The following is a 26298-nucleotide window of genomic DNA, read 5'->3' on the forward strand; positions in this document are numbered from 1 at the left end:
TATTCTATCACCATAGCTGTGACGATACGTATCAATGCCCAGGTGGGCCCCAGTTTAAGAAAACTGTGTAAAACAATACACTTGTTTAACACCTTGAAGGAACTTACTTGTATTACAAAAGGATTCCACTACAAGCTTTTAGAGAGCTTCCTTAACACATCTAAAACATAATCCTATTTATAAAAGATTGGTTTATAGACAACTCAGAAATACCAACATAGTGGCTATTAAATAAATATACAAAGCTGTTTTATAAAGTGAGGCAAAGGTGTGTATACCTTTTTTTGACATTGAGACCTCAAAGTGAATGCTCAGAAAATTTCAATTAGCTCTCTTTTCTTTTCAATAGCTTTACTGAAGTATAATTTAGATACCGTAAAGTTCATCCATTTCAAGAGAACAACTTAATTAATTTTTAGTATTTACAGAGTCGTGCAACCATCAGCACAATCCAGCTTTAGAAACTTTCCAGCACCCCACCCAAAATCAATTAGCTCTTAATAGCATTCCCAGGGCATAGGTACGGAAGTGCTTTTACATTTCCTGGTCTGAATGAACCACAGGCCCAGAGGCATCGGTGAGAGATCCGAGGACAAGTTGAAGTTTGCCTTCAAAGCTTCCAAACCAGTTCCACATCCTAAGACCATAGACTGTAAAGCTGGTAATACTTGGCCCCAAACTGACTGGCATGTGAAGTGTGGGTCTGTGGGGTCAGTTGAAAAGATAGAGGGGAAATCAGCTTCCTCAAGTGAACAGGGGTGGTGTCCATGTAAAGAGATGGAAGTGGGAAAGGTATGATGAGATTTGAATAGAATGGAAAACAAGAGTCAAAACAAAGAAGGCAAGCAACTGAGGAGGAATGAGAAGGGCTTTTTTTTTGAAGTCAATTAGTTGAAACTAGACAGCTCAGTTCCCAGGCTGCTTCGCACCTGGAGGCCTGTTGCTATATGCTTTAGTGTGAAAGGAACAGAAAATCTCCGTAGCATTGAAATGTAACAATAAATCCCACCATGCCGTGGGAACTACAATATACTACATAATAAAAGTAAATGTTATGGCACTTGACTTCGCGGCCTCTAATCTCCCATTCAATCGGAACAGAGATTCTTCCGTCAGCAAGAGAAAAGCAGACACTTTAATTTTCATTTCTATTCATGTGCAGGCCGGTGTTGGAGCTCATCCATGTTTCCTATTATGTTACTTGAAATATGGCCGCATAGTTTGATACAAACAGTATCTCAAACTGACATCAACAAGTTAGCTTTGGACCAACTGATTTCATTCTAAATTATCTCGGGCTGACAGATGCTGGTAGTTGCCCACACGAGATCTGAAAAAGCCATGTTCTCTAATTTAATATGATAATAATTTAAAATTATAGCTTTATTAAGAGGAAACACAGATTTATTTATAGCTAACAACGATGATTTCCAATTGCTTTCAAGGCTGTATTCTGTTATTCGCGGTGGCCCGCATTTGGACAGCTTCAATTGTCTGAATCACTAACAAAACATTCTGGTACAAATAATTTCCTTCTTGATTCAAAACAATGAACAAATGCTACAAAAGCAGGTATACAAAAGCAGCCCTGAAGAGAGCCAGCCCCTTGGCAATGTCCTAATCTTGACCGACCCATCTGCAAAGAACATTTCTGCATCTGGACCTAAGACACTTTGCTTAAAATCCTCTCCTCCGTTGGCCCCTGTGATGTTGCAAGAGCCCACTTTTCCCTTAGATGAGGGCTTTGCACAAGGTTTAGTCTTGAGTTCTAGGTCCTTCTTTCTCTTTTCTCATGGTAAGGATTTTATTTATCTTCTTGACTTTATCACTTTTAAGCAAACAACAACATTAATAATAAGCATCTCATCAACTGATTTTACATAATTCTGGAAGACAAGGTGAGGAAGCTTAGAGAGACGTTAGAACTCTTTATAGAGAAAGAAGCTGAAGCTCAGAGAGTTGGTGTAAGTTACAGAAGGTCACCCAGCCAGGAAGCAGCAGAATCAACAGCACTCAAACCCAGGTCTGCAGACGCCAAGCTCTGCCCGCCTCTCCGGCCTCAGCCTCCACCTTCAAGTCCTCATCCAGCACTGACGTGGGATGTCCAACCAAATCTCAATGTCAACATGCTTAAATTCATCACGTTTCCCCCCAAACCAGTTCCTCCTCCGGATATGCTTATTTCTACCCAAGTCATTTCCCCTCCACCAATCAGTCACCCAACCCTAAAACCTCAGAGCTAACAAATCATTCTCTCCTCCTCCCCACTCCCAAATCCCATCTGTTCCCGAGGACCAGCGATCATTCCCTCGCATTGCTGCTTGCGCAGCTACCCCTTGTTTCACCATCCTCTTCTGAGCAGCTCCACTCTGGCTCCCTCTCACTACCTCTCAGGCGAACTATCAAATAACCTGACTCCCTGACACCCACCTTCCCTTCATCTGATTGGTCCCACAAAGCTCCATCACTTATTATCTGAATTTTTAGACCCGATCATGTCACTTCAGTGTCAACCATCAACAGCTCCCGCCGCCTGCAGAAAAAATTACAAATCCATCCCTCTCAAACTCAATCCAGCCCCGACTTACATTTCCGGGTGAGCACCACCCCTCCACGTCAGCGCAAGCTCTCTGCCGCAGCCAGGCCGACCTATGCTCAGCTATCAGCCCTCCCCCTGTGATTTCCCTGCGTGCTTCAGCCTCTGCCTCTGCCTCTACCGAAGCGAATCCAACTTCCAGATCCAGGTAAGTCTGTCCCCCTTCACGGAGCCTGCCCTGACATCCTGGGCACCAAGGAGCAGCCCCAACTCTGATCAGTCTTACTTTCTACCACTCCGTCAGCATTTAGACAGACCGTCAGTGTTACACGTTCCATTTGCCGTCTTAGGGGCCGCAACAGACCCAAAGCCCCTGGAAAGCAGGGCCTGTGTATGAGTAGTACAACCTTGCACTTGAGCAGTAGGTACTCAAGGACTTAGTGGTTGCTTACAAGGCTGCCAGTCATCATTTCTGGCAATGCAAATAATACATACATTAAATTATTAGCTTCAGGAATTATAGTCTTCTGGGATTAATGTCTTCTTGGCAAAATGAGAGTGAGCCAAACCTCAGCATCTCTCTCTGGGCGCCCAGACACATACACAGTATGAACAGCTTCCATAGGCTAACCCTCCCCCATCAATGTCCCCAACGTGTCCAAACTAGCTTGTCAGACCGCAAAACCTTGGATTAGTGTTTTGGTGACAGCCACCTCAGCCATCTCCAGACCCAAAGAAAACAAGGCTCAGAGGCCAACACTCTTCACAAGCAAGGCACAGCCCTGTGCATCCTGGAGGTGGGTGACACCTCCCTTCCTGTGCGGGGCCCCGTGTGACCCTCACTGTCACTTCACCAACGGTCCAGCCTGCCTTAAAATGGGGCCCAAATGTTGAACCACAGCAGTAAAACCAGAACTTAATCAGGCTCATTCTGATGATTCCTTCCCATTCACAGCCAATCGCTGCTCTGCTCTTCTCTGCCCTTTAACCAAGTCCAAAGCTACAGCAGGCTAGTGTTTCTATTATTATTGCATCAGTCCAAGCTGTCAGAAGCTCCTGGTCATGCTTCTTGACTGGGCTTCTCAAAGGCTAAGTGAGGATGTAAAACAGTTTCTGGAACCAGGGCAAATACTTTTGGTATTTACGGTCACGACATATCCTACTCCCAAGCTGTCATAAGATCAGACCAGAGACTGCAGGTCAGCAGTTGCAAAGATGCAACTCTATTAGCAGGTTCAGAAGAAAACTGCACCCAGAAAAAAGTAACCCCAGGTGATAAGAACGCTCATGTTGGGCGCCCTAGTGAGCGTTCTCTTACAAGGCCTGCCAACTGTCGGACATTCGTTTCTAAACTGAGCGGCCAATGCAAATCATGCTGGAACCTTCCATGTCAAATCAATCCTTGATAGTGGCTGCCAGAGATTAGGGAAGAGGAGGGGGGAGGGACGTGTGGTTAGTGGTTATAAAAAGGCAACACGATGGATCCTAGCAGTGAGGGAAATATTCTGTATCTTGACTGTGGTGGCGGATACACAAACCTACACATGTGACCAAACTGCAGAGAACTAAAGACACATAAGTACCACTACAACTGAGGAGTCTGGTGGGGTGTATCAAAGTCAATATCCTGCTTGTGACCTTGCACTACAGTTCATAAGATGCTACTGCTGGAAGAAACCGGGCAAAGGGTATGTGGTTCTCTCTGTACTGTTTGTTACAACTGCATGTGAATCTCTAATTATTTCAAAATAAAAAAGTTTAACTTATGAAAGGCAAAGTCCAAAATGTATCCCTCTGTGTCATGTAGAATATGAGAGAGTGCTAACTTCTGACCATGACAGGTACAAACAAAAGATGTAAAGCTGAAAGAAATGGGGTCCCTGAATCTGGATTTCTTAAAAGGGCTGCCACCCCGTCAGACCAACAGAGGCCTCAACCAGCACGCACTTGACCGCACTCCACCCATGCACATCCCCCCAAAGCCCTCTGCCTTGTTTACCCACGGACTCGAGCTACCCTCCCATCTGTCACATGGTGGTATCTTGACCTCGGGAAAACTCACGTTCAGAACTAAGTGGCAATTACCGCACCAAAGCTCATTTTTAACTCAAAGTCAAAACAGTCAGTGCTGTGTCTACAGTGAATTCTGCTATGCTGTATGTCCACCCATTCACCTTTTTAGACTAAATACATAAATTGCTGGAAAATATGAATATAAGTGCTAATGCCCACTTCTCCAAAAGGTCTGTTCAGCATTTCTTTTCGTTAGACCTTGCAAGGAATTTTTCCTAAGGCCGAGGAGAGTAAAAATCCCAGGCGTTCTGTTTTAACGTGGAAATCACCATCACTTCCCATCTTTACAAGACTGCGACATCTAAAACCAACTGAGGGTTGTTAGCCTTGCATTTAAATGGCTGTGTTAGTTCTCATCAGGCTGGTGGAAGGGGCAAACCAAGCTCTGTGGTTCTTTTAAAGTTTTGCAAAGAGAAGCGAGAATGCTCTCCTTACTCACCGATGTCATTGCTGCGGTCCGAGAGGTCCTTGTCCAGGATGCCAGATATCGAACTGCCCGCCAAGTCGATCTTTGGACCGTCACCCCTACATTAAAGACACAAGTCCGGGCATTTAATAATTGGCGTGTGTCCTTGCCATTTTGTCAGCTTTCTCGCTGCACACAAGTTAAGGAGTGTGCTGCATGGGGGATGGGTCACACTGTCGCCTCGGGGTGACCAGCGGGAGCTGACAAGCTGTCCAGCCACATGGGCCTTGGTGCAAACCGGCCGACAGACTGGAGGCCTCCTCTCCCACACACATTTTCAGAGATGGCTATTTTAATAACGACTGTTCAGCAATGCACCTTCAGCCACAAACCCTCCTGTTGGTCCACAGGGCACGACGTAGGGCCCGCTCCTGCCCCATGGCCAAATAAGCACCAGCAAACGATAACCAGGAGCTTCCCTTTTAAGGAGCCAGGAATTTAGCCAATGTTGCTTGTCAAAGGTCGGCTACTTTCAACCTTGAGAAAAAGGGTTTCTGGCCTGGAGCGGAGGCATCAGCCAGGCTGTTGACAGGCACAAGGTGTCAAGCTGAGATCTGGCAGCCTGAAAGCTGGCGCTGGGGCATGGGCCTGTAAAATTAGACAGCTGTTGGGTGGGTGGCCCTGTGCCCATCAGGACACGAGAGACTTCCCTCTCTATCTGGGCTAGGAGCAGCCCTTTGGGATGATGGGGACAGGCCCCCAAGACGATGAGAGAAGCAGCCCACTCATGCGTGGGCAGAAGGTTCCTCCAAATCCCTCCGAACGGGCAGCTCTGTGGACCCTTTCAGGCGGATGAGCCCTGAACAAGATTATCCAAGGTCTGTGATGGCAAGTGAAATAGGAAAAGATCCTTGCCCTTAAAATGAGAGATTCTTGTCCATAAAATGAGAGGGAGAAGCCAAGTGGTTGTTCCCGGGAAAGCAACAGAAATAGTCCATCTCATAGCCCCCCTGTGCTCACCAGGCAGCCAAACCACACAACGAGTAACAGATTTATTCCAGGAGCACTTGTCAAATACCCACCACGCTGGGGGTGATGAGTGGGCCAAGCCAGGTCGTACCTACTCTGCAGGGTCTCGTGGTCTAAATGGGAGAAAGAGACAGACAGACAAGCTGGAGCCCACACGGCATAGGCTGGGTAAGATACAGGCACATCCAGGTCTTAAGGGAATCAAGAACTGGGTCAAGACACAGATCTGCGGGGCGGGCTGGGAGCACACAGAGGAGGCGGCATTACAGTTGGGCCTTGGAGGAAAAGGGACAGAGGACATATCAGTAAGAGGCATGACGGAGCAAGGACCCAAGGGTAGGTGGGAGTGCCCAGTGTGGCCGGGCTAAAGTCTGAGATCCTCACAGAGCAGTGAGAGGAGAAAGGTTGGCAAAGGTCAGACGGTGCTGGGCTGAGTCCCTCGGGGTTCAGTTTGTCCTGGAGGCAATGGGGACAGAGGAAAGCTGAAGCTGGTGACCTGTAAACCTGGAGGTAAGGAGCAGACTTCTGGGTTCCCCACCCAAGAAGGGGTGATGGGGGTGGCATTCAGCAAGACATGTGTATCCTTGTGACAGTGGAGAAGGCCCAGTAGACAGAGGTTGGCTTCCCTCAGCTCCCAAGTGAATAAGACTGACTCTTAACCTCAAGCACCCTCGGCCAGAAGACAAGCAGAGGTGAGAACTCCAGGGAACCAGGGCTGGGCCGAATGGCTTAGTCTCCACCAAGAGAAAGTACAGCTCTAAGACTGTGTATGTGCCTTAGGAGACTGCCTCACCTCAACCTCCCAAGGCTGTGGGACCCCCGGGCCAAGTTTCCGTAGCAGACCCCCTCTCCACCACCACCCCCCCCCCCGCCGGCTACCAAAGCTCAGGCCCCACGGGGCACACTCCCTTGGACAGACACCGAGCCAACAGGAGTGGCAGGATTAAGGATGTTTATTTCAAAACACTTTATTGGCAGGGCCCAAGCATCTGCTAATTTGAATGTAAACTTCTGAATCAAATGTTTTAGAAATGTGGTATTATTAGTAAGAAAGCATTTTCTTTTTTTTTTTTTATTCTTTAAATTTTTGGCTGCACTGGGTCTTCGTTGCTGCACGTGGGCTTTCTCTAGTTGCAGCGAGTGGGGACTACTCTTCGTTGCAGTGCGAGGGCTTCTCATTGCGATTGCTTCTCTTGTTGTGGAGCACGGGCTCTAGGCGCGTGGGCTTCAGTAGTTGTGGCACGCGGGCTCAGTAGTTGCGGCTCGCAGGCTCCAGAGCGCAGGCTCAGTAGTTGTGGCACACGGGCTTAGTTGCTCCGCGGCATGTGGGATCTTCCCGGACCGGGGCTCGAACCCGTGTCCCCTGCACTGGCAGGCAGATTCTTAACCACTGTGCCACCAGGGAAGCCCAGCATTTTCATTTTTAAAAGTTCTTGAGGGCTCTTAATCTTATTACTTGGTATCTACAGAGCCTGAAAGATTTGGTGCTGTCATCTTCCTGACTCAGAGACTGAACTCAAGTTATACTCACAGCCAGACAGCTCTGTCCTTTTGGGAACACACCAAGGATTAAAATTTACGAAAACACATGTTCTGTCCAGGGAGAGAGGTCACTCAGGCAAAGAAAGTCCAGTTAATTCCACTGACCTTTTTTTTTGGCCAAAGGTGAGGATGGTTGGAGGTGACACCCTGGTGGGCAGCTGGGGAGAACGTCATTTGGGGGGGGGGGTTGGAGGTGCGGATGGGGGAAGGAGCTTTGCACGTCAGTGAACCATGTGTATCTCAGAACAACTCGGCTGCTTCTGAACATGTGGCTTATTCGTGCATTTTGGTAACTGTGGATCTTGGAGCTACCAGTTCCCTCTTTGGTTTGATACCTGGAAGTTTCTAGTCCAATGTGAGCCTCTCTCTCTCGATGGGGGCCGTAGAGAACTCTATGCCCATTGCGGTGCTCATCCGATCTTGGGCTGTATTACTTTTCTGCCCTTATTTCCCCTTTATTGTCACCCTTAACTATTTTGTTCTTTTATATGCATTTTTGAAAGTTACCTCCAAGCCTTTGGGGAACAGGGCAGGGTAAAAAGAAGTAATTTTTAAGAACAGGGTGTATATCAATAGTATTTAAAACGTTCATCTGGGGGTCTATGCTAAAGAGATAGTCTGAAATACCCAAATGGGTTTTGCGGATCAAGATGTTTATCATAGCATTATTTGTAATAAAGAAAAATTGAAAAGAACTGGAGTCTTTCATAAATAGGGGAACAGTTGAATAACCTATGATATTTGATGGACTTTTATACAGCCATTAAAATGATACGTATAAACAGTTCATGACAACAGGGACAGATGCTTATGTTACAATGTCAAGGCGACAAATACAAGTTAAAAATGACATACACCTCACTGCACATGCACCCACATGCCCTTCTGATATATTAGGAAGAGGGATTTTTTTTTTTAAGGCTAGAAGAACATGTATTTATAGTGGTTATTCCTGGGGAGTCTGATGGGTGATTTCTAGCACCAGCCCAGCACCTGGTACATGTCAGGAGCTGAAAACTACTTGTAGAATTAATGAATATTTGCCTTTTTTTCTGAAATGGGAATGCATTATGTATTTATAATAACTGCATTACTCTCTAAAGACATAAAGTTGTATGACATTCAGTATGATCGCACCTATGTAAAACCGATGAAAAACAAACCAAAATATACACAGGAAAAAGATGGGCAAGAAACAGTCCAAAATGTTAATAGCAGTTGTCTCTGGGATAAGCCTATAGGTAAATTTTTCATTCCTTTTAAAGTTCACTCTTTTTTTTTTAAACTTCACTTTTAATAACAGAGATTTGTACAATTCAGGCAGCTTACGTTCGCTCTCCTTTCTCCCCAACAGTATCATCCAGGTAAAAGATGAGATTGCCTGGCCCCTACCTGCAAACTCTCCTTTAAGGATCTCCCCGACCACAGGTGCCTCTGTGATCCCCTGTGACCACACCTGGAACTCACCTGGGAACCATTTGGGGGGGATGGAGTTACAAATCCTACACTGAGAGGTCCAGGTCATGAGGGATCCCCCCACCCGAAGAAATAGGAAAGAGCAGCTGTGAGTGACCCCTCCCCAGATTCTAAAGCGCCAGCCATATTCTGAAAGGAAGGAGACTGGGGTCCCCCCATCTCTCTAAATAAGTCCTGATCCCTCATGCCAAGAGCAGACACAGGCTTTCGGCTGAAATTATCTTCTACACAGGGCCAGAAGCAAGCCTATTTTGAAAACACAGTAGGTGTAGTTTAAAAAAGGTTCTGATCCTTCCAAGTAGGGGAGCTACAGCTGGTGTTTTGACAGTGTTCAGACTGTGGGTGTGGAAGCATTTTACAATGTCTATTTGTAAATGCCTTTCACTGTATTTATAGACGTTTACAACAAAGCTAATGAATTTCAGTTCCGAAAAACAGCAGAATTTCTGAAATTCTTCAAAGCACACGTTTGGAGCAGGTGACACCCAATGAGGCTGCAGCTCTCGATGGTCCCTGTTCTCCTCCAGTCTGCCCAACACATGGGTACCATTTTGGCAAAAAAGATGTTACTAAATTCAACAAAAGAGGAAAAAGCTCATGCTTTTGTAGTTTACTAGCTCCTGCAAGGGTTTGGGTTTTTTTTATGGTGAGTTTCTATGCCCACAGCTGTTAAATAAAGGGAGAAAATAGAAGAAAGCAGGCACATCCCCATACAGCCAAAGATATCGGAACATGGCTGCCCTTACTCATCTCTGATTGTTAAATCAAAATAATGTTATTTTCTTGTATTTCTTCAGCAGGTTTGGTTATGGATATTTAAAACACGTGACTTGGATAGGCAACTAGCAACCAAGAGTCTCCTTGCTTCGCTGGCCAGGGACCCTACATCGCAGGGAACAGGTTGACCAGCCCAAGGACACCCAGCAGGAATAAGTGGAACCGACAATCCCACAGAAGCAACAGCAGCACCTACGCTTTACTGACTGCCTGCCACAAGCCAGGCACTAGGATAAGCTCCTTCCACGTATGATTCAATCGCCCCAACTGCCCCTTGAAGTATCTACTCTGCGTGGCAGACACGGAGCTGCACCACCCAGAGCCCCCTTCTGTGCAGGGCTGGTCGACCCCGCCGGTGGAAATGCTGTTGGCCCCTCCAGGGACCACCTCAGCTGCAGAGAGCCTCCTTGGCCTTTCCAGGGCGGCCCACGCTTCACGGTATAAAAGTCTCAGCCATCTCAGCCCAACAGAAGACAACTCGGAGGGGCCATTTTAGCCCCAAAGCCCCCATGGACTTGGCCGAGGCTTTGGGGAGCCAGCGTCACAACTTTTCTCCCTCTGCCCAAAGCGGCTTCCTTCTCCCTCCCCACAGGCACTGAACCCTACACAGATCTTGCATACTAAAATTTGCTTCCTGGAGAAGCCCACCTGTGAGGCCCTGCTTTTCATTATATAGATCAGGAAACTCAGGCTCAGCGAGATGAAGTCACTTGCTGCCAAAAGGTCATAAAACTAGTTGAATGGTGGGGTCTGGATTTGAACCTACTAACTCTGCCTCTGGAGCCCAAGCTCTTGGCCGCTTCTCAAAGCTGCTTCACTCAGCCTCCTGGTCCTGGAGACGGTGAGTCACCGAGGATGCCAGGCGGCCTGTGTCACCACAGCTCACTGCCAGCTGGGTGAACGGCCTTTGCTCCCCGAGTTAAAAAGTACTATTAATAAACAAAAATCCCATACCCGACCCACCCAGAGGGGCCTACTCTTTCCACTCAGACCTGAGACGTGAGATGGGGCACGTGAACAGTTGGAAATGTGGAAGATGCGCCATGTGCATCCCTTGAGAACATGAGCTCAGCAAGTGGCATGCCCCAATTTAGCCCAAGTTGGGACAGTTAAGACAAGACATGTGGCCTGGAAAAGATGCTGAAGTGCACAGGAAGCCGAGGCAGGCAAACAAGTAAGTAAATAAATGAACAGCAGCATTAACAGCAGCAACTAAAAACCACCAAAAAGACCCCACACGCTTCTGGAGGTGACTGGGGGGTGAAGGGGAAAAAGAGTCGACTGATTCCTAGCAAGCAAAAGATCCCAAGTCCAGATGATGAATCTTTTCGGCCGTCTCCGCTCCCTGCCCTCAGAAGGATCTATTACCATAATGTAAATGTCTGGGTTTTAAGTGCCTAAAAATTGTTATGGGGGCAAAAAAAAAAAAAAAAAAAAAAAAAAAAGGCTAGGAAAGGAAAAAGAAATAGAAAAGCCCCATCCCCTGTACTCAGAAAACCACTGAGGTGCACCCTTTGAATCCTCCATTTTTCCCCAGCGCTCACCACACCTGGGAGTCATCTACTCATAGGGACGATGACAGATGGCAGATGTGAAGTTTCTGGAGAAACGACTAGAGATCCCCTCTCTTCTCTCTTGCTCCAACCCCGCAACCTTGTTTTATCAGCCCCTTCTAATGTAAAACCACCCTGTCCTATTGCTCACCGCCCTCACCCTGGTCCAGTCATGCACTGAGGATGTGAGGTCAATGGAGATGAACGCTCCCTCCCAGCTTTCCTGGCTGCCCGCTCACAACGTCTCAGACTTAGGCTCTATTAAAACTGGGTATTTGTTTTTCTCTTTCTGACTTACGTCACTCTGTATGACAGACTCTAGGTCCACCCACCTCACTACAAATAACTCAGTTTCATTTCTTTTTATGGCTGAGTGATATTCCATTGTATGTATGTGCCACATCTTCTTTATCCATTCGTCTGTCGATGGATACCGTATGCTAACACATATATATGGAATCTAAAAAAAAAATGGTTCTGAAGAACCTAGGGGCAGGACAGGAATAAAGACTCAGACGTAGAGAATGGACTTGAGGACACGGGGAGGGGGAAGGGTAAGCTGGGACGAAGTGAGAGAGTGGCATGGACATATATACACTACCAAATGTAAAACTGATAGCTACTGGGAAGCAGCCGCATAGCACAGGGAGATCAGCTCGGTGCATTGTGACCACCCAGAGGGGTGGGATAGGGAGGGTGGGAGGGAGGCGCAAGACGGAGGGGATATGGGGACATATGTATATGTATAGCTGATTCACTTTGTTATAAAGCAGAAACTAACACACCATTTTAAAGCAATTATACTCCAATAAAGATGTTAAAAAAAAAACTGGGTAAAGATTACCCGGCTCAGGCCCCCGTTTTATTACGGACGAGGGTCCTGGGCTCTAAGGCTGGGAGTTATGAGCCCAAGGCCACACAGCTAATTGGTAGCAAAGCTAAAACTGGATGGAAGCTTCTTGACGCCCAGCCCCATCTTTGCCCACCACACTTGGGGCGGTAATAATCAAAATGCACATGTTTGATGCTTCTAGAGATTTTTCTCTTGCAAATAAGCAACGATAAGAGGGCTCCGCCCATCTGTGGAGGGAGCAGAGATGAAGCCAGTCCTTCAGAAGCGTTCTGTGAGGGGCCATTACTGCCCGGGGAGGTTGAATCCTTCCTTCAGGAAAGGACAAAATTGCACCAGCAGTGAGCCCAGTTTCCTTTGCTCATCAGCGGGAGGGCAGGAGGAGCCTCGCTCCCCTTTCCCAGAAATGTGGATCCAAAGGCTCTGCCGATCCTGTGGAGCCCCTCCACACCCACCCCACGGCCTAAAATGTCCCAGGAATCACAGGCATTTTTTGACTACGAACTTCCCGTCTAAATGTGGGGCAGCCTGAGCGAGGCCAGGGGCGCAGGAAGCGGGAACCAGAGTGGTTTTCCTGGCAGCTCTCCCCTTGCTCTGTGTCCTTGTTTGGATGAGCACAAACAGGCTTGGCTATTTATAGTTGGTGAAGACACGTTGGAAGGTGATGGGACACTGCCCACTCAGTTCCCCTCCAAATTTCTGTTCTCTGTGCAGACTCTGCAAGTGTGGGTGGAAACAGGCCTCCGTCTAGAGCCCATCCAGGGCACAAGCCCCAAGCCCCTAAGGCCAAAGGACGATGACACCCGCAGCTCCCATCTGCAAACCCACAGCTGGGCCTCTCAGAGGGGCAAGGGTCTTTTGATGCCTGGAGGAGGGGATGCCATCAGTGCACAACTCTGAGAAAAGTTTGTGGGGTGTCACTTGGAGGAAGCGTGTTCAAAAAAATAGCCCGTGGGAAAAGCATTATACGAACCGATTAGTACCTGTGCCCGTGCGGGGTGTTAATATCCCCTACTGATTCCTTGCCTGCTTCTGGCCATCACTGGCAGGAAAATCAATGTGGCTCAGTCTGAGCTGAGGCTAAACCCATCACTACTGTTGTTGGATCTTGCTGCAGGGAATGAAATTTATTCTAGGTGAGGATGGAAAGACGTATGGAGAGAAAGTTATACATAACAAATGAAATGAGGCCAGCCAATAAGGTAGACATTTCTATGGTGTGACAAGGTATTTCCCCCTGTGGGATTCCTATGCTCCATAAACCACCCACCGTCCCTCAGTCCCTAGCCTTCCCTGAGTGCTGGCTACCCTGACGCTCTCGCGGCTCTGCTCCCACTCCCTAGAGACCTCTCGATGTGCGGTCTGCACATCGTGTTTCCTCGCTCCCTTGGGGCTGCTGAGCACGACCTGTTTGTCACCATGTGGCAACTCCTCTCCCAACAAGGTCACCCACTGAGCTCTCTCAAGGGAGGAAAAAAGATTGGTTGAGGGCCTCACAAGTGCCAGGAGAGGAGCTAGGTGCCCTAGGAGCGGCGACGGAAACTGAGACACAGAGAGGTGTGCACCTTGCCTGAAGCTACAGGGTAAGGAAGCAGAGGGGTGGGCTTTCCACACTGGTGGGCCTGGCTCCAAAGCCCAGTAAGCAGTGGGTGGGCAGGAGGCATGTCTGGCCTGGTTACCGTAGCTAACTACCACCCAGGAGAGGGCCTAGCCAAATGGAGGCACTTGATGAATTTCTGAAATAATGAATGACACCACACACAGCACACACACAAACACGCACGCACACACACAGAGCACACACATACACAGTCTGTATGTGTCTGCCCGCCTGTTCTTTCTTCACCTCAACCCTGAGTCTGTCTCTTGCCCCCAACTATCGTAGAGGAACCACTTGACTGGGATCACCAAGGGCCAGCTAGTGACCAAAGCCCCTTCAGTCTTCCCGGCTCTCACTTTGGTGGAGGTTCTCATAGTGGGCTTGGCTAACCAGCGGCGGCAGCAGCCCCGGGAGCTTGCTAGAAACGCAAATTCTCAGGCCGGAACCCAGACCTCCTGAATCAGAAACTTGGAGAGCAGCGATCTGTGTTTTAACAAGACCGCAGGTGATGCCAACGTACACTCAAGTGTGAGAGCCACTGGCCGGTAGCTGCTCCACCCTCCCTCCTCCTAGCTCCCACGGCCTTGCAGTCCACTCACCCTTCTCCACAGCTCCTCGTCCTTCCTCCACCCTGTAAGTAATGGTTTTCCCCACTGTTGCCTGTACTCTCTCCTCTTCTTCTCTGTAATCTCCTGGAGTGATTATAGCCATTCCATGCCTGTAACTACCATCTGTGAGCCAATGACACCCACCTCTGGACGTTCTAGCCGAGATCTCTCTCCTGAACTCTCCAAAGACATGTCTTGGTCCTGACTTGTAGAAAAGAAGGGAAACACTCAAACACCACATGCCACATCCCTAGGAATCTTTGAAAAGACATTTAGAATACTTGAGCAATCCAAACTCAAAATGATGGCTCACCACCCAGGTACACATTCTATCTGCCTGCTTAGGGAACATTTGTGTGCACTCTAGCTATCTTTCTTTCCCTGTTTTTTTTTTTTTAATTAAACGATTGATTAGCTTAGAGCTAATAAGAGCAAAGGTCTTTTTTAGTGCGTTCTTTTGGTGGGCATGGGGACCACACACCTCACAGAACCACCAGGACCTAGAAGTTTACTTTCTGCTAATTTGTATCCTGAGGGGCTTGAAGCAGCTGGGATGCCTTCCTAAATCTAAAGAAAAATTAACTTCCGTGTGGGTAAGTTGGTCTCCAGAGAGACATCTGCCCTTCCCTAAGCACTTAGTTGATGTTTGGCATACAAATGTTTACTTAATCTTTGCCTCAAGCTAAAATGTCTCAGGGCTCAACAGTCACTAATCTCCCAGTGTTTCTCTGGTATCCAGGGCTCCCTCTTCATTACAAGGAAAAAATGTGCAATTCCACTGTCCCTCTCCCTGGATCCGTGTTCCAGTTCTCTCCGTATAGCTTTCAGCCTTTCATGCGAAAGGTACCTGGTGTGTTTAAGATTTAAAGCAATAGGCCATCTGCAAGTGGCACAGGTCTGGGAAGCCACTAGGCCTCCTGCCCACAGTCTGGTGTCCAAGACCCAACTGCCCACCTTCTCACTGAGATTCCTCATCTGACACAGGCTTCCACATCTGAAGTCAGTGGACAGTGCCCTCTGCGATGCTTGAGCCACAGTAAGCAACTCCATCCACCTGGAACCTCTTGACTTAATGACCTGCTACCACCCTGACTATTGAAACTTTCTTATCACTGACTGTCATCAACTCGCAGAACACCCCGACATCCACCTGGGATCCCGGACACTGGCTTCGAGAACATCAGCCTCACCTCATTTCAGCTCTTGCCATCTTCCTGAGCCTATGACAGCCAAGTGGGCAATCCATCCCCTCCCTCCCCTGGTCCCTTCAGCCCTTATGACCTTCATTCATCCTCAGTCAGCCACATTCAGGGCCCCTCCCTCTGTGGATATGTCCACCTTCAGACCCACTCCGCCTCTGAAGTTGTGGGCACCAACCTCCCCTTCCTGACCAGCATCCCCTGTACTTCCGGCCATCGACTTTTCCCACTTCCGGCTTCCACTCCATCCCTGCCCAGCTCACCTCCTCTTACTTCTTTTAGCTTCACTTCCTTCCTCGCAGTCCCAGAGCCCCTGTCTATCACTCAAGCCCCGCCTCCACCAGCCCCACCCGTCCCCGCCCTGCCAGCGGCCTGCCCCTCCACTCAGAGCGCTGGCTGCTCTGTGCTGCAGCAGACAACAGGCACAGCTCCCTGGCAACTTGGGCCAAAGGTCCTGCTCCCACTTGCCCGCTCTTCGGGAAGAAAATGAGATTGTTTACAACTTGGGGTGGCCATGTTTGGGAAGATTAACAAACCTGTTCTGGTCTCTTCAGCCTGCTTCTACCTCTTTCCCTATAGGGTTTATTTTCTTTTGAAGGCACACACCTGCTCTGCCCCTCAGGTTGCTGGCTCGCTGCCTTCCGCTGCATGCAAACTGCTAGGGCTCAGGACAGCCTGCTTCTTTCCAGCTTTTCCTTGGATTTTTTTTTCTTTTGGACCCTTCTCCCAAGTTTCAGGGCCTCTTCTCATGGGGGTTTCAGACCCCATCTTTATTAAATCGATAATACACATTATGAGACATATAACATCACATGTCCATGTGTGTGTATACAACACACACACACAAAAGTTTAGGTATATTCTGTCATTTGAAATATCTTTATGATCAAATATCAAAACAAGTGAGTAGGCGCTATACTTTTGAGACTCCACTTTCTCAAGTGTGAAGATAGAGGTAGACAGAATGCTCTTTGTACCACGACTACCTTAGTTATATGGTGGGCTGGACGAGACCAGCAGACGCTGTCTTTATGCTGTGAGATAATAACTGATGCATCCCCAAAGCACAGACTCTCAAACAAAGGCACTTATGACCTAGGGGAATCTCCTATCATCATTCAATTTTTAAATCAACTCTGGTACTAAGTTTTTTTGGAAAAAGTCTCTTTCTTCCTGTTAAATTTCTACCTACATTTACTATCTGGAAGTAAGTATGTTAACGGCATGCTGCTACTTGCTCAGATGGACACAAAATTGCGCGGGTGTCCTAATTCCTTTAGACATGATTCCTGAAGACCAGGATCTATAATGGCCAAGCCCCACCGTTACTAAGATCCAGAACAGTGCCTGGTATACAGTAGTCCCTCAATCCATTTCTGTTAAGTAAATGCATCTAAAAATGACTCCCCTCTTCCTAAACTTAGGTATTCCTTTTTCTAAAAGATGCTAGTTCCTGTTTAAATAGAAAGAAATTCATCTCTTCTGGAAGCCACATTTGGCAGCGAGCTTTCTGGCTGGTGAGAGGAAGCTTGAGCCCAGACATTGCAGCTGGAGTGGCAATGCCTCATGCCTCATTCCCAGTAAGAACAGCAAATGGTGACTGTGCGTCCATGTGTTCAACCATCCGTCTATCCATCCGCCCATCTACCCATCCAGTCAGGTAAATCCTGGCGAGGATTTGGGTTTGCACAGCAGACAATACCCCTTTTTGGAGGACTACCGACACAAAACTGTTTGACGTTAACACTCCTGCCTCAACTACCTTGGCGGAACAAAACAAGTTCATAAACTAGTATACGGGTTGGTTGTCCAATGTAACTGCTTAGCAAAAAATATGAAGTGCATGAGATACTGAGAAACAGCAAGCCTTTCTTCGATCTTCTTAAATTTTTTTATGTTGAAATCCATGGCACACTAGGTGACTTAGAACATAAGACGCACATGCTACAGAGCTCGTACAGGGGCTGGGAAGGATGACAGGAGAGCAAAAGTGAACAAAATGTAAGCACTGGCAACTCCCCCCCCTTTTTAGGAACCATGGCATTCAACAAGTGTATTAAATGAGCCACTACCATATGCTCAACCCCGTAAACCATGTGGAGATGACAAAACACACTCTTGATCTGCTTTAAATCTGGTAAAGGAGTCCGGGGGTGTGAGCATCCCAAGTGGCACAGCATGGGGCCCCGCACCAGGCTAAACACGGGGTGTCAGGCGTTTGGAGGAGAGAGCAATCGTGAGAGATGAGGGAAGGCTTCCAGAAGAGGGGCGTGCTAACTGGGCACTGAAGTCGGGGAGCACTAACGGACGCATGAGAGGCAGCCGGGGAAGGAGGGTGGCACTGCCAAAAACCTGAGATCCTCACAGCGTGGATGTGGACCGGCAGCATCAATTCCCAGACCTACCGGATCAACGACCGTGGGGGTGGGCCCAGCAATGTGTTTGAACATGATCTCCAGGTGACGCCGATGCACGCTCAAGTTTGAGAACCACCAAGCTAGAGCAGGCACCGTCCTCCCTTCAACTGGCTGTGCAAGCGGTCAGGGCAGGTAGCGGCTCCTCAAATGCTCCCAGCCTTGCCCGGGTCTGCCACTTCCAGGGACTGGCAGGAAGGAAGCCTGGGGCTTGCCTCTCGCTCCCTCCTTTCTGCAAACCAGTGCCCTGGGAGCTTGGGAGGTCGGGGACTGCCCACCCTCTCCCAGGCTGCTCAGATGCCACACACAACGTAAAGCAGCGTAAAGGCAGTTACGCTTCCCACTGGCTTCTGTACAAACCCCTCTCACGCATCTTCCTTGGTGGCTCGTCTTTCTGATCCACAGCTGGATCTCGGGAGAGCTGGAGGTGCGGAAGAGCTCAGCAGAGGCGGGAGGAAAATGGGGCTTCTGTGAGCCCAGAGGGTCGGAGGTTATCATTCACTCCCCGCTCCCGTGCAGGTCTAATGGCTCGCAAGGCCTGCACCTATCTCCTAACGAGACGGCTGAGAGCAGCCTTTGAAGGCGCAGAAGCCATTGGAACTGCACTTTGCTTCGGATCGGATCATTAGAGCAGCAGGAATATTCTGGAAATCGTTATTGACTTCATCGAAATGCCTGTGGTCCCTGGAAGACTATAAGAATTTGGCAGAGCGTGGCTTCTGTTCTCCTTTGACCCACCACAAAGTGATGTACGACCCCTGCTGCTCCCTCCTCCCTGTTTGTGGAGCTCACGTTCTCTTTGGAAGCACTTAGGTTTACATAACCTTTTCCTTCTGAAGTGCGAGCTCTGGGCCGACCACGCTACTGAAGTGGCCCTTGCTAAGGTCATTGGGGCTGTCAAGTGGCCTCATCGTGCGCGTGTCAGTCAGCAGAAGAGGACACAACACGTAGGGGCCTGACCCACTCAACAGTGGCCCTGGTCCCGTTAGTTTACCCCGGGGCCATCATAGGGGAGCAGTTGTTTGACTGGATCTTGGGGGACACCTGCCGAATGACACAAGTGAGCCAGCCGCTCCTCCAATGGGCTCACATACCTGAGAAAATTTTGTGTTATGTGTATTTTACCACGATTTAAAATTTTTTTCTAAAATGTAAATGAGCTATTTTTGTTTCACTCCAGTATACCCAGTTTGATACACAATCATAAATAAGACAATGAAAGTAAAGTTGATTTACAGGCCCGGGGCTACATACTCGGGAATTACATCCTTCCATCCTTTTAGATGCATTCCATGATCATCCACAATGTACAGACAGGGAAGGTGAGGAGAGAGGGGCAGTGACCTGCTGGGGCTCCCAATCCTACTATGACGTGAGCCCGGAAGCCTGCCTGACTCTAGCACGAGGACACTGAAGCCCCATGAGATTCTCACCATGCAAACTTAGCTCAGAAGAACGAAAATTCGGTGAGTGACTGTGTGTTGACAGGTCCATGTAAAGGCCTCTAGGCCACCGACTGGCTCCAGTATCTTACATCAACACGTATAATATGCATGTAACGGTAGAAAGTTCCAGCAATGAACTTGTGGAGAGAACGTGACACTTCCTTGTCCCTTGTGGTGGGCATCTCAGGTCTGGAAGGCACAATGTGCAACTCTGATTCCGTATCACTAACACAGGTGTCCAGCCAGCCAGTGAACAAATTTGAGTTTTGCCAGGCCCGTCTCGGAACTCGTGCCTGAACGAAGCATGCCCCTTGCCTGTGAGGGTCTCACAGTTCACGGACATGGCCACTAAGACAACGTTTGCCAGACTGGGTCCTGGGTCCCCCAGTAGGGCTGCGCAGGCAAGAGCAGAGGGAGCCTGGGAGTGTGGAGGGAGCCACCCCAGAGCAGGGAGAGGGCCAGGGGATGGAGCTGCCAGTGAGACGCACGCACCCAAGCCAGCAGGACATCCAGGGGTGAAGGCGGGCATGCCACCCGCACTTCCGGTCGGAAGGGCAGCTGGCCTTGCTCTAAGGAAGCACAGGGGGAAATCCCCACGCGTGAGCAGGGCCTAGATGCCACGACCTGGATTCTCATCTCTAATCCTGAAACCCACGCTGCGCCCCCCAGCCTCACACCCACTTCTGCCTGAGCATGGGAGCAAGGACCCAAGTGGCTGGAGTCCAGCGTCCTGCGGCTGCCCTGCCCCCGCCCCCACCACCAGCGTCAAGAGCGGAGCAGTACCTGGTATGGGTCAGGGGACCCGCTGGTCGCTCCGGCCTCCTCGGGGGCAGCGCACCTGGTCTGCTGAGAGAATTGGTCTTGGGTGGCCGCGGCTTTTTGGGCGGTATGGCAGGAACAGAAGCCTTCTGTAAATCCACCTTTGGCTCTCTCTCTGGTCTTTCTTTAAGTCATTGTTTAAAGAAGCATAAAGAAGACAGATAGAACTAGTGTAAGTGACAGTACTGAAGACTGCTTGTTTTCTGCTTAAAAAAATCACTGACGCTGTTTGCCAAGGTCAGGATGGAAGGCGAAGAGCATCATCTATTCTTGGCCAAGTTAGAAAGAGACCTATACAATCACAGCCCACTGTTCACCTTTGCTCGTGCGGGTCCCTCTGCCTGAGGGCCCTTCCGGCCATTGCCCACCCTTGGAAAACTCCTACTCATGCTTCATTGGGCCTACTCACATTTTGCCTGGCTGAAATGTGACACGGTCATGTTCCCTTCTCGAGAGCTGGACCCGCCCTCAGAGGCAGACTTTCCTACTCCCTCTCCTGAGCTGCAAAGGACAGCCCTTTATAAACAGGCTCCACTTGAGTACTTGCTGGGTGTCTGCATGCTTGGCACGGCCTGCAGGCAGTCAGCCCCCAAGGGCAGGGCCCACGTCTGGCCATCTCTCTAGAACCCGCGTGGTGCCTGGCACTGAGCAGGTGCTCGGTAAATGGCTGATGGGTTTGGTCAACGGCCAGCGGAACCTGTTGGGTGTGGGGAGGAAAGAGGCCTGACGTCTCCCAGGTCAGCTTGTGTAAAGCACCAGGAGCCAACAATTAGTTCTGGATTCTTTCCGTGCACAGTTTCACCTTGGAAGGTAAACTGGGACTTCACAGGTATTTGGTTTCCGAGGGTTTTGGGTGTCGGAGCTATGAGAATGAAGTTAAAGCCAGATCTGGTGCCATACTGGGCAGTGCTTGGTGGCAGCTTCATGCTTCATGTCCCCACATTTCTCTGCAAAGACAGAGCTTCAGAGAGCTGCCCACTGGACAGGCAGCATCCCTGTGCTCACTCGGAAGCTGGAACTGTGAACACGTTTTACTTGCAAACACACACTCGCGTCGTCTGGGTGACCAGTCAGATTGGCAAAGCTTCAAAAAGCCCATCAGGTATTGTACAGACACCACTGGGCTCATCCCCACAATATCTCAGTAAGGGAACGTGCTCCATCCAGGAATGCTGGGAACTCTTTTACTGGTCCGCAGGGACCAGAGGAGGCACCAGAGGAGGAAGGGCTCCGCTAAAATACAAAGGAGGGGGGATTCCTCCTGCCTCCTGGGAGGGATGGAGCTCCAGCAGCCTGCAGAACGAATGGGAGAGAGGGTTCGTGCCCACCTACGAGGGAGGCCAAGTCTCAAGGTGGGGCTGGTTTGCTGTCTTCCCTGCTGCTTCTGACCAGGGCTTCTGTCTCCTGACCCACTGCGGCACAGAACAAGGCATCACGGGAGGGGAAGGAAGCAGAAGTGTGCGGCCACTTGGCCAACCAACTAGGGCGGCTGTTCACACGTAAGCCAAGTACATATGCTAGTCAGCGTGGAACAGAGCGGGCAGTGTCCTCATCACAGAGCCTGGCTACGAGCCCAAAACCAGCCATGTGTCTTCCGTGAGGACAGAGGCGGTGTTTGGTTATGTCACAACACGCACACTTTTATCAAAGAACTATTTGTATGGTACACACTCAATAGCTATTTTTTCATTGATCTGTGACACAGACCTGGCCTTCACAATGAGCTTCCACAACTCAAGTTTTAACTGTTCACTGTGAAAGAAAGAGGTGTAACTTCCTAAGAACTCGCAATGTTGGTAAAACTTCTGGCAGGCTGATATAAAATATTAAATTTCACAATAAAATTTCATGAGGCCACCCAGGAGCATCTCCAAATAATTACATGCATTAATTCAGCATTTCTCTTGTGACTTACAAATAACTGCTTTTTAAAAATGGAATTCGCTCTGCCTCCTGTTCATAATAATAACGTAACACTTTCCCCGTAAAATGTGTGATCAATCAAATCTTAGACACCTAATAAAATGAGTCCTTCCACAGCATGCAGATTTCTTTGGGAGGGACACGCAGACCATAGGAGTCAAACACATTCATAAACCTGACTGCGTGATACAGGTTACAGCACTTCCCTGAAAATGACACTTTTGACCCCGGTAAGGGGACTGTGGGCCCTGGGCTGCTTCTCCCAGTTTTGCCATGCCACCCCCTCCCTCAACGTTCCTGACCGAGGACATGTGTCTGCAGTATAGTAGCCAGAGTCCAAGGCCCAGCAGTGACTGACAGCTTTCGTTTGTCTGGATGGGAATTTCTCTAAGCCACACCCACCCATCAGCAGTTAATGAGCACCTGGGGCACTAGGCTGGCTGGGAACCTTGGCCGGTACAGCGGGGCCCTCTAGGCACTTACAGTCGGCATGCGGACTTCAGGATGCTGCTGGTGTGGGGAGGGTGGTGATGGCAGGAAGACTGGGGTGGGAGAGCCCCAGTGTGTTAAGTGACTAGGCTGGTTGTTTTTCATTTGATGAGAAATGCCGGCCCAAAGAGGCACCACATAACCCCCTCTCCTATTTCTTTAGAAAGAGGAAATTTAAAAGCAATCAAAACAAAACCATAATCACCATATTCCAAAGAGAAAGCAAATTCTGTGGGTAATAGGGACTAGCCCTGTGACAGACAGCTCTGTCTCTTGCCGTTCTAGAAGTGTCAACGAAGACTTGATCTCATACCTTTTTCTTCTGTTCTATTTGGAAGCGTTTCTGGTCTTTCAGGAGGTATCTTTTTAATTTCATGTTTTCTTTCAGTGGTACCTGGCGGGGAAAGGATGGCAACGATTAGGAAATGTTTCCCCCATCCATTTATTAGATGCACTAGCATTTTAAATATTTATCAGGTACAGCAAAGTCAATAGGTTTTTTTCTTTCCTAAGCTGAGTGCTGGTGTTATCTGGCAAACACAAGCTGCTTAGAAACGGAGCAGAAGCCATTTCTGGCATATGTCATTAAGTTTGCCTGCCTATGCATCCTTCATTTACAAGAACACCACTAATATTTATTGATATTTAAATCTGACTTCCTTACGCATCAAAGTAGTCACAGGAGACCACGTGGTGTGGGTGGGGAATGTATATAAATAAATAAACAAATCCACGGGCATGAGAAGATCGTTGTTTTACGCCACCAAATTTGGAGTGCTTTGTTACGCAGCAATAGTAACTAGAACGTGTATTTTTTTTAAATTGAAGTTTAGTTGACTTACAATATTATATTAGTTTCAGGTGTACAACACAGTGATTCAATATTTTTATACATTACACACCATACAAAGTTATTAAAATATTATTGGCTATATTCCCCATGCTGTACATTACATCCCTGTGACTTATTTATTTTATAACTGGTACTTTGTTACCTCTTAAACACATTTTTAAGTGGAGGGATGTACAGAGAAGATACGGTGGTTCTCCCTAGGTCCTTTGCATCTGAATCCCCATGTATTACATTTTCCCAAATGTGCCAATTCACCCTTCCTCTTTACACGCCTGGACCACAGCTGCTTCCCGCACCAGGGAACTTCATCAGTGTCAGCGGCCTCAGGTCCGTAAGTGTACTTGGAAAATAGCTAAAGCATGAAACCCATCACAAGTACTCCTCTGATTTATGGACTTGGTTGAGTGCTTGACAAACTCCTTATATGACCAACCCTATGGATGTGTGCTTGGTACTAAAATCTCAATTACACAGCATCAGAAGCCAAAAGAACTTAAAATAAAATCCACTGAACACACACTTTACCTTAACTCTTTAATGACTCACTACAAGTTAAACACTGTATCTGATTTCTATCAATTCTGTATCTGATTTTTTTCGTCAAATAACCAAACACAAGGAAAACAGGAATATCTACCTCCCCACTACAAAGCAGTTCCCAAGATTATACAGCAGGATAAATGAGCAGTAGTAGTAATCTAGGAAGATTAAATGCCATCATGCTTTGCCCCTAGAGATCCAGCACAACCTTTTAAAATTGTCTTAAAAGGATAAGAATTTGCCTACCATGCTACAATCTGGTCTCCTAACGCTAATGAAGAATTTCAGTACCACTCCTAGAGACAGAGGAGGAACTGACAGTCCTACTACCACGAAGAATCCAACCCTAGTTACATTCTAGGCCACCTGAGCCTGGGACCACTCAACTCACCTCCTTGGTCTCTAACCTGTCACCAAGGCTTCTAGGGGAAAGAATCTTCAGAAAAAAAGCAAATCAATAGTCTGCTTTAATTTCAGCAAAATAAAATATTTATCCAGCCAGAACCACTAGGTGGCAAAATTAAACTGCTCAACACAAACAAGGATGGGGGCTGAGCAGGAGATGTAATTAACATCCCATTTGGGGGCTTAATCTCTGTAATTCTCAACTATGCTGAAGGGAATGGGAAAGGAATGTGAGGTCAAGCTGATTTTTTTCCCCCAACTTGGTGGGCCAAAAGAACGGCAAAAAATCACTCCTAATAAATCTGCTGAATAAACCAATCTGGAAATGTATTCATACTTTAAATGCTACAGAAATATCATAACTATGCATGTGTAGAATTAAAAATACCCCTACTCTTCTTCAGTTTTAGTTGTTAATTTTTTAAAATGCCACTTAACTAGTTATTCACGGAGGAATTTCTCCCTAAAATTTGTGTTAACAATGATAAAGAGGAGTTCTATTGGGAACTAGGAATGCTCATCTTTATGTATGAGACGCCAGTGTACAATGAGTTACCAAGTGTCCAACGGCATCAAGTCTTCCTATAGTATTCAACCTTAACATCTGAGCCACACAGGAAAAGTGAATTAATTGGATTCTTTTCCAGATGAGAAAAGAATCATGAGGGAGGGAAAGTATTGCTAGAAAAACATTTTTTGTTGCTGGGGGCAAGTGAAGTAAGTACAAATTTTGGTTAACCACCCGGGACAGAAATCGAAAATTCAGCACTGCTATATATGCCCAGTGAAGTTGTGACCCACGGGAAGCAGCTCTTCCCAGGCTGACCCTCGACGGGCAGGCACAGGCAAAGCAGACAACCAGTTCCTCTCTCTACAAAAGGGGTTTATTTAAAAAATAAAAATAAAAACAAAGCAAACAAAACTGGTTTATTCCGAAACAAAGTCTTTCTGGTCATTCTCTTTGGGAGGCTATATCAGGGATACATTTTAATGATATGTTTCTTTGTTAGGGAAAACAGTAAGAGAAAGACAGTGTGTTGACGGAAGTGAAAGGTACATTACCTGCCCCTTGCTTGATGACGGGAGCCGATGGAGGAGGTGGCTTCTTGGGTCTCTGAAAAATTAATCAAAATGATACCACATGAGATTGTTGACAGGCCTGGCCTCTCACATGAGGACCACAGACAGTGTTTTCTAGATGTAGTTTGGACAGTCCAGAGAAGCTCTCCAAAAAAACTGAGCAATTCTCTCTCCAGGGATGTCAGGTTTTGGCACCTTTAAACAAGCACCAAAATAAATTCAGTCTGCAAAACAAAGCTCTGATGGACAAATGAAATACCATTTCCCCCTTTCTAAATTTGTAACAGCCTTCTGGAAAAGCGCGGCTCAGCAAAAATGGCCTGAAACCAGCAAGCACAATGGTACTCCTACGCTGAAACCGCATTTGCAATTAAGATTTAATCTGCTGAATAACCAGGCGATTCAGAAAGAGTCACTGGGATGGCTCTAAATTAGATCCGCTCTGGATGTGGGACCTGCAACAAAATGCAGGCTGAGGGGCCCCTGTGGCTGGGTAGGGTTCTAAGCTTTCTGCCCCTTTTCACCCCAAGGCTGGTAGGCCATTTGCGAGGTTCCCCCACAGACCAGTCATACCCTGGAAACTGGAATGGAGTTTCTTTGCATATCAGCCACTATTTGTTTTTCTCTCACACCCTATCATTCTGGAGGGGATGAGGCAGCAATGCAATTAATGGCATCTCC

The 26298-nt window shown here is 47.9% G+C and overlaps 1 protein-coding gene across 6 annotated transcripts in view; it reads right to left on the reverse strand.

The window, feature by feature from the left end:
• SH3KBP1 (SH3 domain containing kinase binding protein 1) overlaps positions 1–26298 on the reverse strand; it is a 337779-nt gene that overhangs the window by 30425 nt on the left and 281056 nt on the right. For all 6 annotated transcript variants that reach the window (XM_059911028.1, XM_059911030.1, XM_059911025.1 and 3 more), the window contains 4 exons: positions 25600–25651; positions 23053–23133; positions 20292–20451; positions 5049–5134 (listed from right to left, as the gene is read on the reverse strand). In XM_059911028.1, the coding sequence (XP_059767011.1) occupies positions 5049–5134; positions 20292–20451; positions 23053–23133; positions 25600–25651 (379 nt within the window). The remainder of the gene's footprint in view (positions 1–5048; positions 5135–20291; positions 20452–23052; positions 23134–25599; positions 25652–26298) is intronic.

This window comes from Balaenoptera ricei, chromosome X, assembly GCF_028023285.1.
Source record: "Balaenoptera ricei isolate mBalRic1 chromosome X, mBalRic1.hap2, whole genome shotgun sequence".
Lineage (NCBI taxonomy): Eukaryota > Metazoa > Chordata > Mammalia > Artiodactyla > Balaenopteridae > Balaenoptera > Balaenoptera ricei.